At 53.3% G+C, this 16961-nt stretch overlaps 1 protein-coding gene across 1 annotated transcript; it reads left to right on the top strand.

Annotated features, from left to right (window-relative positions):
- The first annotated feature begins 14982 nt into the window (after positions 1–14982).
- On the top strand, positions 14983–16103 carry NRARP (NOTCH regulated ankyrin repeat protein). Its single transcript, XM_062591012.1, has one exon. The coding sequence runs from the start codon at positions 15021–15023 to the stop codon at positions 15363–15365; it is 345 nt and encodes a 114-aa protein (XP_062446996.1). The 5' UTR covers positions 14983–15020; the 3' UTR covers positions 15366–16103.
- The last annotated feature ends 858 nt before the right edge of the window (positions 16104–16961 follow it).

Raw genomic sequence — 16961 nt, 5'->3', positions numbered from 1 at the left:
CTCCCCAGGGTTACCCACTCCATCCTTGCTCCCCATGTCTTGGGATCCCTCTCTGGTGGGCAGCATGAGTGGGCAGATGAACAATGCTGGCCTGACTGGCTTGATGAGCCCTGGATAGGGAGCCCCAGTTTCTTGCCATGAGTTATCAAGTAGGCTCAAGCGCCTGAAAGTTTTGTGTGATGTGCACAGAAATAACAGCAAAGCATGTGGTCCTGCCATGGTGGGAAGTCAGAGCTGCTGCCAGCCACTGCCCAAGGCGAACTCAGTATACCCGTGTCCAGAGAAGGATGAAGTGGCCAATGGGGGAGACAGGCCCCCATTTCACAGAATCACAGAATGGGTAAGGTTGGAAAGGACCTCTGGAGCTCATTTAGTACAACCCAACCTCCACGCTCAAGCGGGGGCACCTAGAGCATGTTAGATGGGGTTGCATCCAGGCAGGCTTTGAATATCTCCAGAGAAGGAGACTCCACAACCTCTCTGAGCAATCTGCTCCAGTGCACTCTCACAGTGAAGAAATTCCTCCTCATATTCAAGTGAAATGTGTTTAATTTCGTGCCCGTTGCCTCTTGTCCAGTTGCATGGGACTACTGAAAAGAAGAGAGCTCTTCTCAAGGCTAAACAGGCCCAGCTCTCACAGCCATTCCTCAGAGGCAGATGCTCCAGTCCTCTGATCATCTTTGTAGCCCTACACTGGACTCTCTCCAGTAGCTCCATTTCATGGCAGCAGAGGTCTTGCAGGGAGGCGGAAAAACCTGCTGGGTCAATTCTGCAGCTCTGGGTACTGCTGGCTGATGTCTCTCAGCCCATGGGCTGGCTCAAAACACTCCACCCTATAACGGAGGAGTATTTGCAAAATTCCTCCCTTAATCCCAGTTAACTACCAGGCACTGATGTTATTGCTAACAGGGCCTGAGGGGCTCTTGGCTTAAGTGTGACATTTACGGGCTAGTGAGGTGCCTGCCCAGACAGCTTACACTGAAATCTAAGATTTGCTTTTCCTCTGTCTCTGTGCTCCTAGCCACACTGGTGTGCAGGGATCCTTCCATTCTCCCCTCCCTCTGGCTTTCATCGTTGCATCCAAAGCTTCTCACTCCCTTGGCCAAGCCCTTTGGCAACGGTGAACCTGAAGCCACAGTGTCATGTGGCCAAAAAGGCCGCAAAGATGGCTGGCAGCAAACATACTTCTGGAGGCTGAGAATGGAGCTCTTCCTGGTGGCCCCAACCACAGTGCCATGTTTCCTTTTCCCTCTGTGTCCCCCATAAGCAGGGCCAGCCGCTGGGGATGTGCTGATGGGTGGCAGGAGCTACTCTAGCTCCAGAGGCTTGCCAGGCCAGCAAAGGTGGCAGGCGGCAGCCAGGCAGGTGCAGGACCTCCTTCCAGTGGAGCATGGAGGGCAACCACGTGGTCAGCTCTCTGGCTCTCCTTTGCAGCAGTGAAAGGCCCTAACCACAGCCCATAATTTTCTACTGCAGAGCTTGATTTCTTTCAAGTGGAACTGTAAAATAACAGTGTCTCATTCCACAGCAAGCAGCAGCATTGAAATGAATCACTACACAGGCAGGAAATGAGAAAGCAAAGGTGGTTGTGGCATGAACGAAACACATTTTTCTAAGACTAAGTCAAGGCACATACTGAAGGGCACTCCCCATGGCCTGGGCTGTCGCCCTGGCCACTGCAGGCTGTTGGCATCACATGTCAGTGGGTCCTTAGCGCTCAGCATATACTTAAAGACATAATGTGCCAGGGTAGGGACTGTGTGCCAGGCTCCTTTGTATCAGGACACACTGGGTTGTGAGTTTGGTTCTGGCCAGAGGCACCTACAAGGGTCTGTGCAGCGTGGGGATTTGTTTGAGGTTATTTTACCTTCTTTCATGTGCATGAATTGGGAGACCTTTCAGTGCAAACCACATCCCTGCCTGAGCACCACCCATCTCCCATCACTATCACAGCAATGTCTGCTAGACTGTGCTTTTGTACAAACAAGACCCCACCGTCCCAGCTGCGGTCACCATGCTGATGCAAAGTGACAGAAGTGCCTCTGCACAGAGTTTGACTTTCTGATGCTGGCTGCTTGTAGATTGGCCCCAAATACACTTTTCCCACCCTCCTAGCCCGTGTTTGGGGGCCAAAAAGCAAAGCCTTTTTGATGACATCTCAACTGAAGACCTCCACATCAAGCACAGTGCACTGTCAGTTCATGCACACAAAGGACTTGGGGACCTTGTTTCCTGCCACCGAGGCTTTGGCTACGCTAGGGCAAGAGAAGGGGGAAGTCAGGTCCCCAAGGGGAATTCCTCTGTAAAAGCGCTGTCTGCCTTTCCTGGCGCAGCGGCTCGGTGGTTCCGGAAGGGAATTCCATGTGCCTTCCTCATCACTTCCACAGCCTGGGGAGGCGCAAGTGGGCCAGATCCTCAACTCAGGCATACTATGGGAAACCCAGAGGCCATCCTTGCTCAGCCAAGGGCAGACTCACCTGCACACATTTAGAGGCAGGACCGTTCAGGACCATCACACAGCCACCCACTCAGGGTATCCCCTGATATCCGTGGTGTGCCCTCCCTTTGCTTTGCTTTCTAGAGTACTCAAGCACAAGCCAGCATCAGATCTGGATACACAGCATCTTGGCTAGCCAAGTCCAGGCTGTTCAACACCCTGAGGTTATTCCCATACCAAAGCAGGCTTGCCCCCACATGTTATATGTCAGACACAGCTGGCAGCCACATCTGCAAAGACCCACAGAGTCACAACAAGGGATGTTTTCATCTGTTAGCCTCTAATTCCCTATTCCCAGTATGGTCTCTTGCCCAATAAGCCCTTTGCAGCGCTGGAAGTTCCGGCAGCCTTCCCAAGCCACATTGCTCCTCAGCTTCCCTGAGAGCTGCTTATCATTAACCACCATAGCTTCTTCCAGTCTTGCAGATGCAAGGTGCCAGGGCTTGCTGACCTGAAAATCGTCCTTTATAGCAACAGCTGCCCCAATCTGTCCCTGCCGCAGCACCAAGTTTTCCCTTCCAGTCACTGCAGTTTGCTCAGCAGACACCTCCTCCATCCCAGCAGGTGAAGCACTGCAAAAGCTAACTGTTTGCACTGCAGTGGGCAAGTTTGCTGTTTTACCCCAGCAAACATGGTTTAGTTTTCCCAGAAGAACCACTGGTAGATAAAAGAAGAATCTTCACATTCGGTTGAAGGTTTCTACTGCCCCAGACAGATGAGCATGGCACAGGCTCAGGTCTGCAGAACATGCATGCCAGGGTCCAGCACATAGCATGTTCCTGAATATGCATTTTCAGCTCAAGTAATATAAATATATTGGGAGATATTTCTCCTAATGGGGTTAAAATGCCTTCTTCTGATCTTGCCCTCAGGGGCAATCATTTTTGCATTGATTCTTTCAGTTTTCCTTCTCAGTCGTCTACATTTTTGCATATAACCTCAAGGAACTGTTTCATTTCCTAGTTTTTCATCCTTTTTTTTTTCTCTCTCTCTTTCTAGATGTTAATACACTATTCTTAATCCCATTTCTTAACTGAAATTGGAGTCTCCTTTTCTTTTTTTCCCCTCAAGGTAATTTTTGTCATGTTTCCAATGCTACAGTTTGGAGCCAGCCAGTGATATCTGAGAAAAATCTGTGTTTTGTTAATCTTGTGTCTTTAAATGTGCATTCCTGGCCTGTTGTGCTGAAAATTGCTTTTAGCCCTTCTTGTGCTGGAAAACTGATCTATGTAGGGACCACCTTACTGGTGATAATACAGTCTGGCTGCAGACAGAGAATCTGTTACTACATACAGTGTGGTAGCCGCCAGTCTTTGGGCCACAATTAACTTGTCTTGGCCATCAGGATGAGATCCAGTATTGAATCCTGTGTTGGTCCAGGGCTTTGTGTGATAGCAAATGACCATCTATTACTTACGAAAACTCTGATGTGGTTTTGTTACTTGTGCCACCAAACACATCACAGGTGATGTCACCCTTGATAACAGGTTTTCTTCCTGTATTATGGACAGATGTTTAAGAACTCTCTGTCCTGTATTCCCAACAGTAGTGTTAAAAGCCAGTGTGCTCTGAGCAATTCTGAGCAATTGAGGTTTTGCCAGCTTGAGTCATCAGAGATGACTGTAACAGGACAGTGGCCTTGCTTGGACAAGGACATGCTTTCCATGGACATGCTTGGATCTGCATGCATTTCAGTGTGCCAGCTGCAATTTGGATTGTACTGACTGTAGCATTTTCCTTCTCATCTACCAGTGTCTCCAGCTTGGAAGGATTCACTTTTGGCCAGACTTTCTCTCTTCCATTCCTCACTCAAGGGTCAGAAAGGCTGTCCAAGGCTATCTGGATGTTTTTCTTCTTTGAGCCCGTCCCAGAGCCCCTAAATTTCCAGGCTATATGGAAGGAGATCTGCTGCAATGTGCCAACGTGATCACTCTTCAGGGACCCTCATATGCCCTCCTTTAATGTCCATTGCTGTGTGGCTGCAGGCATTGTGTCGGGCCTCTTGAGGATGTTCTAACTACTATCTCTAGCTCAGTGGTTGCAGTAGCATTCATGTGACTTGAGCCTGTTAGAGTTGAGTAGTTGAGCTGATCTGGGGTCTTACTCATTGGTCCTGTGGGACTTGAAGACCTATTCAACACCTAGTAGCAATGCAGCACTGAACAAATCCTTATGCTCTCCTGCGTCCGGTACCGGCATCCTCAGTGCTTTGAAAAATTGTCATCAGTTCCTCCAGCACATGAGCTACCTCCTTCACCAGTGATCCTGGCTTCTTCCTTGCCATATTTTACTGGTAATCACACCCCTCTTGTTCCTCTGGAGTAGCATGTGGGGACCCTACAGAGAGATGCTTTGGGTCTCCTTAGCAGCCACAGGAGGAAGAAACTGACCCCTAGCCTGAGAGCCAGACTAAGTCCACTTCATTGCATGTGTCAGGTCCTGCATGCTCCTGAGCAGCACTTCCATGCCAGCCTCTTTTGAGTGGTATTGGTGGGGCCACCCCAATCAGCAAGTGTTGGACTCCCACTGTCAGAGATTGGGCAGCCCAAGCACCCTAGGCTCTGCACAGACTCATGCACATGTCAGCATCCTGCCGCACCTTGGGGCTGCAATCCAGCTTTGCTCTGCAACTGCAAAAGCTAAAGATGAAATAAAGGAGAAATGACTGTTCAGCATCACCATCTCTCCTGACTCCACAGTGAGTGATGTTTCCACCTCCTCCCAGGTATCATGTGATGACACGAACCTTTCTGGATTCAGTTTTGGGGAAACTTTTGAGTCGTATGAACATGGAGTCATCCCATTCCCTGACTGGAGCGAGGGTGCCCAAGCTGCAGTCTCCGAGGCCCTCTCCTTCTATACAACATTTTCAGCCAAGTCATGGATATTTCTGTGCTTTTCTTACTGGGTGTTTCTGAGCTGTGGTTTCATGTCTGTCTACCACCTATTCTCACCTCAGAGAAGCTCTTTGAGAGGTGGTCAGAGAAACAGCAGGCCACATTAACCTTGTCCCTATCCCCAGAGACAGATCTTGACCACACAGTCTGGATGGAGTCCTTCAATGGAGGTGCTTCTCTGATCCTCAGGTACAGGGGGTAACCTCCTGGTGACCTTAGGAGTTTATTACCCTGCTGTCTCCAAGAATTTGAGAGGCAAGTTCTCTTACTTTGGTAGGACAGACAATACATCCAGTCAGCTGCTCTGGGGCAGGTTAATCAGTACGAGACTTGTTTTTTCTGGCCCAACTAGGGCAGATGCTGGCCCACTAGAGTGCATAGTCAGGATAGCTTGCTGTGACCTTGCAGAATGATGTAGCCTGCTCTTCTCCCTTTAGCTATGTCTCTTTACAGAGACAAGCATGTCTGCCTCCCTCCTGCTTACACCAGAGGCTGTGCTGTGTGCTAGAGTCAGGGAGAGATGCTCTGGGGAAAATGGTGCTTCTAAAACTGGCTGTGGGACCCAGGAGCTGGGCAGGAATTGCTTTTTATGGGGATGCATTGAGAAGTGACTGTGTAGGCACCTTAGTTACTGGAATCCACAGCCCATGGACTGTCCACTTTTCCTGACTGTCCTCCTTGGGCTGAGCCTGGTAGAAACACATTTCTATCAACTTCCTCTCTGGGAGCATTTGATTTACTGCCTCTAACAAAGCCCTGTTGTGATCCAGAGTACTCTTCCATGAAACCCCTTCACCAGAGGTCTTCTCCTACCACAGTCGTGTGCTCCTAACCCTGTCCTTGCATCAGACAAATGAGAAAGCCCAGCTCCCTAGTCAACAGAGAGTGAGTCGTTTCTTCTAATGCCTTTATCTTCTACTCGTTCAGCAGACCAAGGTGAAGCAACCCATGACCACTGGCCCAGAAGGCAGTAGGTGAGCAGCAGCCAAGGACAAAAACAGACCAGGGTGGGACAGTCCTTTAACAGCAGCCTGCAGTTAGTGTGTGTGGGCATAGCATGAAATGATTTCCAAAGGGTCTGATCCAGCTCAGAGCTCCTGGATGTGAGAGGTGGTGTCTGAGACCCAAGTATGCCAGCCTGGGCTCAGATACAGCACCTCTCCCTTCTGCTACCCCAAGGAGTTGATGCTGAGGGGCAATCTGTGCACCAAGGTTATTGCTAGTGATAGACATAGTCAACATAAAACTCCAAGTCATACTGGCCTTGAGCAGCATCCAGGAAGTCATAAATTATCCAATTTTGAATGGATAATTTACATCAAAGAGAATTAAACCAGCTTTTCAATCAGACTACAATATTGTTTCTCTATCTGGCTACTTTTTTAAAAAAAAAATAAATCCCATTGTCTGTGCCATACTAATGTTTAACATTTATTAGGGCAGTAATGAGTCCTTCATGTTTTTATGGAGCTGTTTGATTGTGTGTTCGAAGGGCAGCAACTTCTACGGAGTGTCATGGGAACAAATGTGCTAGGTGGACTGCACATGCCAGGAGCTGTTCAATCCTCAGGACATTTCATTTGAGTTCAATCCCTGGCAGTGCATTTCAAGCTGTGATGACAGGAGGACCTATGTTAAAACAGCGCTAAGACCCCCACACATCTAACACAGATTCTAGCATAACCTGTAATCATCCTTCTTCTTTCACTGCCTTTGATGCAGTGATATCCAAACATTTTAAAGCCACCAGCCCTTATGAGACCTTCTAGCTCTGGATTCAGCAATTGGCAATAGCCAGAGTGGAGAGGACGAGAACAGCTCTGGCCTCACTGTTTTCCCCAAGAAACCCTCAAGATCTGGCTTCATGATAGCTTAATCTTTGGGACCTGAAGCTTTCAGCCCTCTGAAAGAAGAATCTGGGCTGGATCCAAACAATGACCCCAGGTCTGGCCTGTGAAAAATTTGTTTTCTTGGTAATATTTAGCAGTATCTCAGGACATTTTTGCTGCCACTGAAATACCCTGGTCTCTCAGAGCACCTGCTAAGTGCTTTCTGTACTAGCACACTAGCATCTCTACCAAATGTGGGCTGAAGATGAGCAGACAGTATTTCTGAGCCCTTTAAAAGCTATTTGCTGATTCAGAATGTGCTGAAAACTAGCCCTCCTGGCAGCCCTGGTGCAGGTCTTTTGTTCTGGATGTTGCCTATGGCACTGTGGCTGAGGCTGTGCGGCACAGGGCTGAGCTGGCTGCCTTAAAGGGATGACCTGAATTTGCCAAGCTGAACCACAAAGCCCTGAGAAATCACACGCTGCATCGGATATCAGCCGAGTTCCTTTCCTCGCCTTGTGTATTTCTCGCATATCCTTCGGAGTTTGATGGGGACAAGGTGTTTGCCGTCCAGGCCAGCTTTAGTTTACAAATGAATATATCAACATTGTTCCTCATCAGCCAGGAATGTGCTTCCCTCCCACCTTATCCCCATCCCCTTCCAAGCAAACTTCCTTCCTTGTGTAATCTGGATCGGAAACCTTGCTGCATATTTGAGCAGCTCAGAAAAATCAGCTTAGCTTTCCCTGGTGTGACTTTGTGGCTTGAACTAGCACTGGTCAGTCCCTATCGCAGCCGATAAGTCATGGGAGGAGGAGGGTCGAGGTTGCCTGTCCTCTACTTGGATCACAGTGCAGAGACTCTCTTCAACACTGCCAATATGTGGGCCTGAATTTCAAGCAAATAAGCTTCTGTGCACTAGCCAGACACATTGCTGCCTCACTATGTGTCCTGCAGAGAGTTATGACCATGTCACAGCCCCAAAAGCCTTGCCTCAACCCCAGGAACATTTCCATGGGGTGCCCACCCAACCCTCAGGCCAGGCCCCAGAGGCCATATGGAGTTTACACAACCAAGTAGTGGGACCTGTGGATTGATATACTCTGATCTGCAAGGCTACCACAAAGGCAAATTTGTGCAGGTCAGTTAAATGAATGATCCTCGGGGACTGGATGGGACTGAGGCCAAGCTGGTTTGATTCAAGCACACTAAACAGCAGAAGGCACCTCATGCGGTGGGGTGCCCAGTGGGTGGCCCGCCAGGTCAGGGAGCAGAGCACAGCTGGAGAGCCCAGCATGCAGCCAAAAGCAGGAGCAGGAACATCTCCCCATCTCTGAGTGTGTCCAATCTGTGGCCTTTTGCCTGAGCAGCATTTTCCTGCTGTCAGAGATGGAGGTTCTAGGCTTTAGGCAGAGTCTGAACATCAGAAGAGCTGAAGCATTTCCAGCAGGATAAGACCCGACACTGTGTAAGACTGATAAGGCTGATAACACAGGGCACTGAAATGATTAAATGGGCTGAAAGCCAAGCCACAGAGTGACAACTGAATCTGTACAGGCAGCTTCCAAATCACTGCAGACCCTACAAGGAGCTGGGGACCTCCGGCACTGGGGCCCAGCATGCGGGGATGCTCTCCTGTGTGCACCCCCCTGAGGACAATAAGCAAATGCAGAATTATGGCCACACGTAAGTGGTCGTGATGGTGGCAGCCCCGTGGCAGGCGAGGAGGGAGCGAGCAGGCAGTGTGGCATCTGAGGTGGCCTCCGCAGGGAGTGCCGGTTCCCAGCCTGGATGCCTGCGCCACCCGCCACGCAGCACCAGGCTGAGGCGAGCTCCCAGGAGCGTGGAGGATGCCCAGGGCCTCTCCTTGTCCCCAGGGCTCTCCACTCCCTGAGATGCAGCAGCTTCCTGCAGCAGATCTGCTTGCAGGGGCTTGCTCTTTGCCAGCACTCTCTGGCAGCCTGGGCGCTGCAGAGGGGCGAGAGGGGACGCGCGTACGGGCGCCCCCCAGCACAAGGACAAGGCGGGGGTGTCGGCAGAGCCCTGCACCTCTCTGCAGCAGCTCTGCTGAGCGACTTGCAGAAAAGAGGGGAGCCCAAGGGCCGGCCCGCACGGCGCCGGTCTGCGGCGGTTCCTGCGCAGCCTTTGAGCTTCCTCCCGTCTCGCGCCGAGCCGAGACTGCGTGCAGTCTTGTTTCTCGTGCTCGCTCGCTCTCGCCTTTTGCTGCGTCTCTGCGCTGGGAAGAAAAGCTCTCGTCTTTCCCACGCTCTCCGACACATTTTAATGAATTAAGTGGGGGCACGCCCCCTCGCTGCCCGCCCCGGATCCCTCTGTCCGTCTGTCCGTCTATCCCCCGGCTCTCCAAGGAGGCCTCTGGGGGTGGCTGCGCTCTCACCCCACGGCCGCCTTGCCCAAAGGGTGGGCACTGCCCGCTTCGCTTTCCGCAGAGGGCTGCGAGGCGCCCAAAGCGCAGCAGCGCGCGGCTCTGAGCCTCCCCTCCAGGGCCGCAGGGAATTGAAGCAGGACGGGAGCGAACGGTCCCTTCTGATCTCGCCCTCCAGCTCTCTGAAGCTGGGGGTGGAGGTGGGGGGCGTTCAGTCCTCGGCGCGTCCCCGCTCGGCCGTTCGCTAAGCGCATCGGAGCAGCGCTGCACTCCTCCTCCTCCCCTCCTCCCCTGGCTGTCTGCAGCACCGGAGCTCTCTGCGGCTTCCCCTGTTCTCAGAACAGAGCTGATAAATCACTGGGTGGGACTACTGGTTTTGCAAGGAATTACCGAGCCCCGGGTGAGGTGGAATGCGTCTCGGGGCCTTCAAAAGCGACTGCCACCAGCCCGTCTGCAGCCCCAGCGCTCATCCCGGCCAGTCTGGCCACCCGAAACTCAAACTGGTGTCAGAAGGCTGGCCGGGCTCGCAGGGGGACGTAGCAAGGCACCGAGTTTGTCTCCGATTACCAAACTGAAACACAAATCGGAGCTGAAATGCACGGTGTAAAAATTGCCTTCCCCCCCCCCCCTTTCCTTTCTGGCTCCGTTCCCAAGCGGAGTCCTGCCCCCACCTGCCAGTAATGAATATTTGCATGGCTGGTTCCCTGCCGGAGTTGTTATTTTTCTCACTGGTGTCACTGGCAAATGCAGATTTGCTTGCAAGGATGTAACCCTGGCCAAGTCCCAGTCCGGGGAAGTGTGAGCAAGTCTCAGTCTCCCACGGCTGGCTAAGAGCTAGAGAGCGCTTGACACCTTGCAGGACGCGGCCCATAGCAGATGCCAAGGCAGTTTACACAAAAACAGCTGTCCTGAGGCATTCAAGAGTGGCAGGGACAGTGTGAGGTGGCACGAGCAGAGACATGACACCCAGCCTCGCCGGCAGCTGCCTTGCGTGGTGGGGTCAGGGGGATGGATGCCTGGGGTGGCTAGGCTCCAGCTCCGGGTGGCCAAGGGGATGGTGACACTGGCTGAGTGACCCCAAGTCTGGAAATACAATGGCGCTTTTCCCATCCTGGGTATCACAAACCAACTAATGCGGCACCCGTCCAGCACAAGCAGGAGCAGCCAGCGCAACCCGTTACTTTCCCAGCTTTGCCATGTACAGGCAGCTTCCAAATCACTGGAAATTCCACCTCCACCGGGGATACGGCGAGCATGGCGGGCCCCCTTGGTGACCTGCCCTGCCAGGTAGCTTTTAAATTTGTGTTTGTTTTTTAAGCCGAGGGCAACTTTTACGGGCTGCCTTGGCTTGAGCGCGCTGCCCAAACTTTGCACTGTGGTTGTTTGCATTACTTGGTTATGACGGGCCTTTGGGCACAGCTCAGAGCAAGGGGTGAGCTGTAACACCCTGTGAGTCACCGTGACTCACAGCACGTCCCTCTATTCACCCTGTATGGGGAGAGGAGACCAAGGACTGCCACTCGTGTCGCGCAGTGCCACCACAGCTGGGTTGATGGGGGTGCAGAGCCCTCCCTGCTCTCAAGAGAGGGATGGTGGAGGCAGGAAGAGGCTCCTCTTGAGTCCTCAGATGAAACAGGCCTTTCCACCCCCATGAATCCCAACACCATGTGCCCACCACCATGTCCTGCATTAAAGGATGGTGACATTTGCCAGGGGCTGAGCACACAGCCCTACAAAGCAGCAAGGCTCACCTTCCGCACCACTGCAAGGTCTCCATATGTCAGTGCACAGGCAGTTACGTTGAAAAGTTGTATGAGCACAGGAGACCAAAACGAGAGCATCTACAGTCCAGCTGCAACAGCAAACACAGTACTTTCCTGGTCCTGTGGATTTTATCACATTGAACCCCTCACCTTCAATGTTAGAATGATGGGCTTCAACGTGCTTGTGTTAGAAAGATGTGATCCAGAGAGCTCTAGCTGTGCGAAAACTAGACAGGGTGAGATCAGATATGGACGGATGGGAATGGGGATGGTGATGAGGTTGGGAGGAACCAGCCTCAGGGGATGGGCTTTGGAAAGTGGGCTCTTTTAGGAGCAGAAGCAGAGGCTATGTTGGCGACCGGGCAATGCTCCAGCAGAGCATGGAGCAGGCAACCACTAGCTCACACTCACTTTGCTGCCAGCCTCGATTTCTGCTGTCACAGCACGAGCTGCTTTTGCTGGCTGGGTGGCCTGGGTGGCATCGCTGAGCTCATTACAGCCCAAATCAGGCTGTTTAAAGCTCTTCGAACAAATAATCAGGGCGTAGTGAGGGTAAAGCAGAGGAGTTCCCAGCTCCGGACACCACGTCCCCAGTGCATCCCGCTCCCTATGCCATTGCTGAGGCTGCCTGTGGGTGGCACAGCATGGCCCCCCACCTGCCATGGAGCCAGCCCTCCAGCTTGCCCAAACCAGTTGGGAGGTTTTTCCTTGCAGGTGGGCAGCATCAAGAGGGGGGGCTGAAAGAGTGAGAAACTGGTGAAGGAGCCAAGAGATGAAATGATGGGGGTGCAGAGCCCTCCCTGCTCTCAAGAGAGGGATGGTGGAGGCAGGAAGTGGCTCCTCTTCAGAGTCCTCAGATGAAACAGGCCTTTCCACCCCCATGAATCCCAACACCATGTGCCCACCACCATGTCCTGCATTAAGGGATGGTGACATTTGCCAGGGGCTGAGCACACAGCCCTACAAAGCAGCAAGGCTCACCTTCCGCACTGCTGCAAGGTCTCCATATGTCAGTGCACAACCAAGATCCTCATTCCCAGCCCCAGCCTAGCAGTGCCCCCTCCCCTCTAGGCTGGCCAAACTGCATGCTCTGATGGGCATCTATTCCAGCTGTGTGGATCCCAGAAGTTGTCCTGCAGGGAAATGCCACCAAAAATGCTAAGGTGCAAGTCATCCAAAGGCCACTCTGCCCTAAGCTCACAGCAAATGCCCTCTCCTGCTGTCCAAAGGTCCCTTGTGCCTGGAAGAGGTGGGAGGGAAGCATGATGGATGCTCTGATAGCCGTGAGACAGGATCTTCTAGCAAGAGCCAGCTCGTTCTCAGCTGGGGCATATTCCATCCAAGTGCTTTCACTTGATCTGGCCAGAATTTGGCATCTGGATGAGTTTTTCCCCCAATTTCCATCTCATCCCAGCATCAATACACTGGCATGGCCAGCTAGAAGCAAGCTGACATGACAGGAGCTTGTTGGCCAGCTGCAAAGGTCCTCAGCTCACACAGGCAGCCACTGCAGCACCGACATCACCTTGTTTTACAACATGCTCCTTCCTTCCTTCCTTCCTTAATGCATTCCTCGCTACGCTACACTTCAGCAGACCAAATGCCCTAAAGACATCCCAAGTGGCCTTCCCGGGGAGGTGCCAGTTCCCCATTTCTCGCTGAACCTGTACCATTTGCTCTCTGCAAGAACCAAATGGAGCTCTTTAAGGGCTCTGTTCTTCACAGCAGCCAGATGGAGAGACACAAGGCGACGTTTTCGATGAAGCAGTTATTAGTCATCATAGGGGAGCAGTGCTGGGAACCAGCAGTGTGGGATTCGGGGTTCAGATCTGCTGTGCCGAGAGGAGGACAGACTTTGAAAAGTTATTGGGGGATATCAAGCACACCAGAGATGACAAAATGACCCAGCACCTGTCACTCAAACACAATTTTGTTTGGTGCCACATTTGGGGTACATTTATTCCTACTTTCAAAGCTCGTATTTTCTAGCCTCGGGAGTCAGCAGCTCCTGCACTTCCATACCCAGCGATTCAGTCATTTGCTTTGCAACAGATTTGATTCTAGATAAAGCCCCGTGTGACTGAGCGAATCTGAATCACCGCCGGGGCCGGCTGGTGATCTGGCTCAGCCATCGATTTCCCATCCACCTCCACATCAGAAGGTCGACGTGGGCTCCGTCTTCCCTCCACACAAACAAATCGCCCTCGCAAATCTCCAAACAGTCACCAAGCAGCCTCAGTATGAGCAGGCTTAGGACACTTAGCATTCCTGAAGGGTAGGCTAGATCCCGAAGGGTTGCGGTTTTCCCCGTTTCTGGCCACGCACTTTGTGGACCTTCTCAATTTGCTTGTAGAAGGCTAAACCTGCACCAGAACGGTGTCACTCTCACCCAAGACTGTGTCCCCCCAGGCAGCAAGGGAGGCTCGGCAGCCCTGGCCCTGCGCAGGCACCCTGAGATTGGGTTTCCCGGTCCCCAAAAGGCCAAACTCCAAAAGATAGTGCAATTCCCCCCAAATTGGAGGGAAATCAAAAAACCTCCTGAGCGGCACCGCACCTGGCACGGGGCTGCAGGACCTGTTTCCATCATGCTGAGGAGCCTCCTGCTCCCAGGAAACCTGTTGTTTTCTGCAGACTGGGGAGGCGTTTGCAGGACACAGGCAGAGCTCTGGTTTGAGGAAAGCCCCGTCAGGCGGGGTCGGGCACCCAGGGGTGCTGTCCAGGCACGGAAGGGTCCCAACAGCGCTGGCGACGGTGGAGCTGGAAGAGGAGAGGGATGCTCTCCCGGGAGAGCCCGGGCTGCCGACCCGGCGGCGGGACTGACGGCAGCTCCCTCGCCCGGAGCGGCTCCGCACGTCTGGGCGGTGGTGCCCCCTGCCTGCGGCGAGCACCGGCGCCGCGGGCCGCGCCGCGCCGAGCCGGGCCGGGCTATACCGAGCTGGGCCGAGCCGGGCTATGCCGAACCGAGCCCGAACGAGGCCGATCTGGGCTATGCCGAGCCGAGCCGAGCCTTGCGCACCGGCCCTCCGCGGCCAGGCGCTGCCGGCGGGCCCGGGCCGACCCCCAGCCGCGAGCCGGGCGCGGCCCCCGCGGGCCCGAGCCTCGGCCGCACCGCACCGCGCCGCGCCGCCGCGCCGCTCCCGCCCCCCGCCCCGCCGGGCCCCGCCGGGCGCCCCTGGGGGCGGGGCCTCAGCCAGGCAGCCCCGCCCCCCGCTGCACGGACGCTCCCCCAGCCCCCCGCACCCCCCGCGGCTGGGCGGTGCCCAATCAGCGCGCGCTCGGCGCGGCCCGCCCCCCGGCGCGGGCGCGTCACGGCCGTGCTATTGTTATGCAAATAAAAGGCTGGGTAAAAGGCGCGGCGCGGCGCCGGCTCCGCTCCAGAGAGGCCCGGGGCGCGGCGGCGGCGGCGGAGCAGGGGCAGCAGCAGCGACGGCGAGGCGGGCGCGGGCGATCCGCGGGAGCAGGGCCGCTGTCCGCCGGGAGGCCGCGTGCCGCCGCGCACGGATGCGCGGCCGCGCGGGGTAGCCGCAGCGGCGGGCGGGGCGCCCCGCGGGGTCGGCGCCGCTCCCCCGCGCCGTCCATGCGCAGCCGCGCCGCGGCGGCGGGCAGGCGGCGAGCGGCGGCGCGGCGGCGGGGCCGGGGCCGGCGGGCAGCATGAGCCAGAGCGAGGTGTCCACCTGCTCGGCGCCGCCGAGCCAGCGCGTCTTCCAGGAGGCGGTGCGGCGCGGCAACACCAAGGAGCTGCAGTCGCTGCTGCAGAACATGACGAACTGCGAGTTCAACGTGAACTCCTTCGGGCCCGAGGGGCAGACGGCGCTGCACCAGTCCGTCATCGACGGCAACCTCGAGCTCGTCAAGCTCCTCGTCAAGTTCGGCGCCGACATCCGCCTGGCCAACCGCGACGGCTGGAGCGCCCTGCACATCGCCGCCTTCGGGGGCCACCAGGACATCGTCCTCTACCTGATCACCAAGGCCAAATACTCCGCCGGCGCCCGGTGATGCCGCGGGGGGCCGGGGCCGCGCGCTGCCCCCCGGCGCCTGCCCCGCCGCGCGCGCCCCCGCGCCGCGGCGCCTCCCTGCGCGGCGCCTGGCGCTCCTCGTTATTATTATTATTATTTTTTTGGAAAGTTAATGTTTTTTTAAAAAAATGTCAAAGCTGCTTGGACTCCATGTTTTTGTTTTTTGGCAAAGAAATTTGGGGCCCCACAAAGATTTACTGACCCCCCCTACCATTTACTTTTTTTTTTTTTTCTCCTTCCAAGGGTTGTTTTCCTACTGTAATTTTTTTTCCATCTACCTCGGCTGCACTCACAGTATTCACAGTTTCAGTTTGACATCTGGTCAGATGCTTTAAAATGCTCCCTCCCTTTTCCCCGGTGATATTTAATCCTTTTCTCCCCTGCCCCCTCTTAACTGGTGCGGTGGCCTGTCCCTCGATTTTAAAGTATTCTGGCTCAGAAATGAATTCATTTCAACACTTCCTGAAAAACCAAGCCACATTACTCCTTAAAAAACCGAGTGGTGCTTTTTTCTTTTCTTTTCTTCCCCCCCCTCCCTCGCCTTCCCTTCTGCCCCGTTAACAAATAAGGACGCAAGCGCTGAGGTCTGCGGGAGCGGGGCGCTGCCGTGCTCCCCCCGGCACGGGGCAGGTGCGTGCGGAGGACACCCGCAACCCTTCTTCCCTAGTGACAGTGGAAGAGTGTTTGTTTCTCCTTTTGCAGTCTTGCAGTCTTTGCCCGGTGTTCCTTTTTTTTTTTTTTTTTTTTTTTTTTTTTTTTTTTTTTTTTTGAGGTAACTGTTGGGATATGACACATTTTTCTTACCCTGCCTGATTGCCTTTTTTTTTTTTTTTTTTTTTTGCTTCCCCCCCCCTTTTTTTTTCCTCCTACCTCCCCGTTTTATTTTTGGGTGTCCGAAGAAAGTCTGCATCCTCACCTGATTCTTGGATCCATTTAGCACACATGAGATCACAGGAAAAGACATTTAATCCTTCTATTTTTTGTGTGTGTAAAGGGGGATTAGCAAATCCTGAACTTTTTTTTCTTTTTTTAAAAAAAAAAAAAAAAGAAAGAAAGAAATAAACTCTAGAGGCAGAGAATTTGCTTTTGCACAGAAAAGGGCCGCGAGCGCTCTCTGCTGTCTAGAGAGATGCCTGAAAACTACTGAGAAATAGTTTGGGAACTTTTTTCTTTTGGTGAAACTTGGATAACACTTCTCAATGCAGAATGATTCATTTGACTTGTACAGATTCACCTGCCTTTTATATTATATATATGTCTAAATATATATATTTATAAAAGAAAGGGAGGAAGAAGAGAAAGCCACCCTAAATCGCATTTTGAAGTGACTGCACGTATAATCGCAATGCTGCTTTTTATTGCTATGGCACAAGAACATCTATTTGGAAAATGCGGAAAATTTCAGAAGTCTCCTTTCTCCCACTGGTCTTTCATCCATCTTATATTTGTCTGCACTAAAAACAACCATATCACTGCCATCTCCCTGCTCTTTCCTTTCTTACTCCCTTTATCCAAACCATTACAATTAAAAAAAATAGTTACCTGCTGGGTTTTTTTTTTTTTTTTGATTGTGTCT

This window comes from Rhea pennata, chromosome 18 (assembly GCF_028389875.1).
Source record: "Rhea pennata isolate bPtePen1 chromosome 18, bPtePen1.pri, whole genome shotgun sequence".
NCBI classification, from domain to species: Eukaryota; Metazoa; Chordata; class Aves; order Rheiformes; family Rheidae; genus Rhea; species Rhea pennata.
The sequence above is the reverse complement of the archived record's forward strand: the minus strand, read 5'-3'. Positions and strand labels throughout refer to the sequence as shown.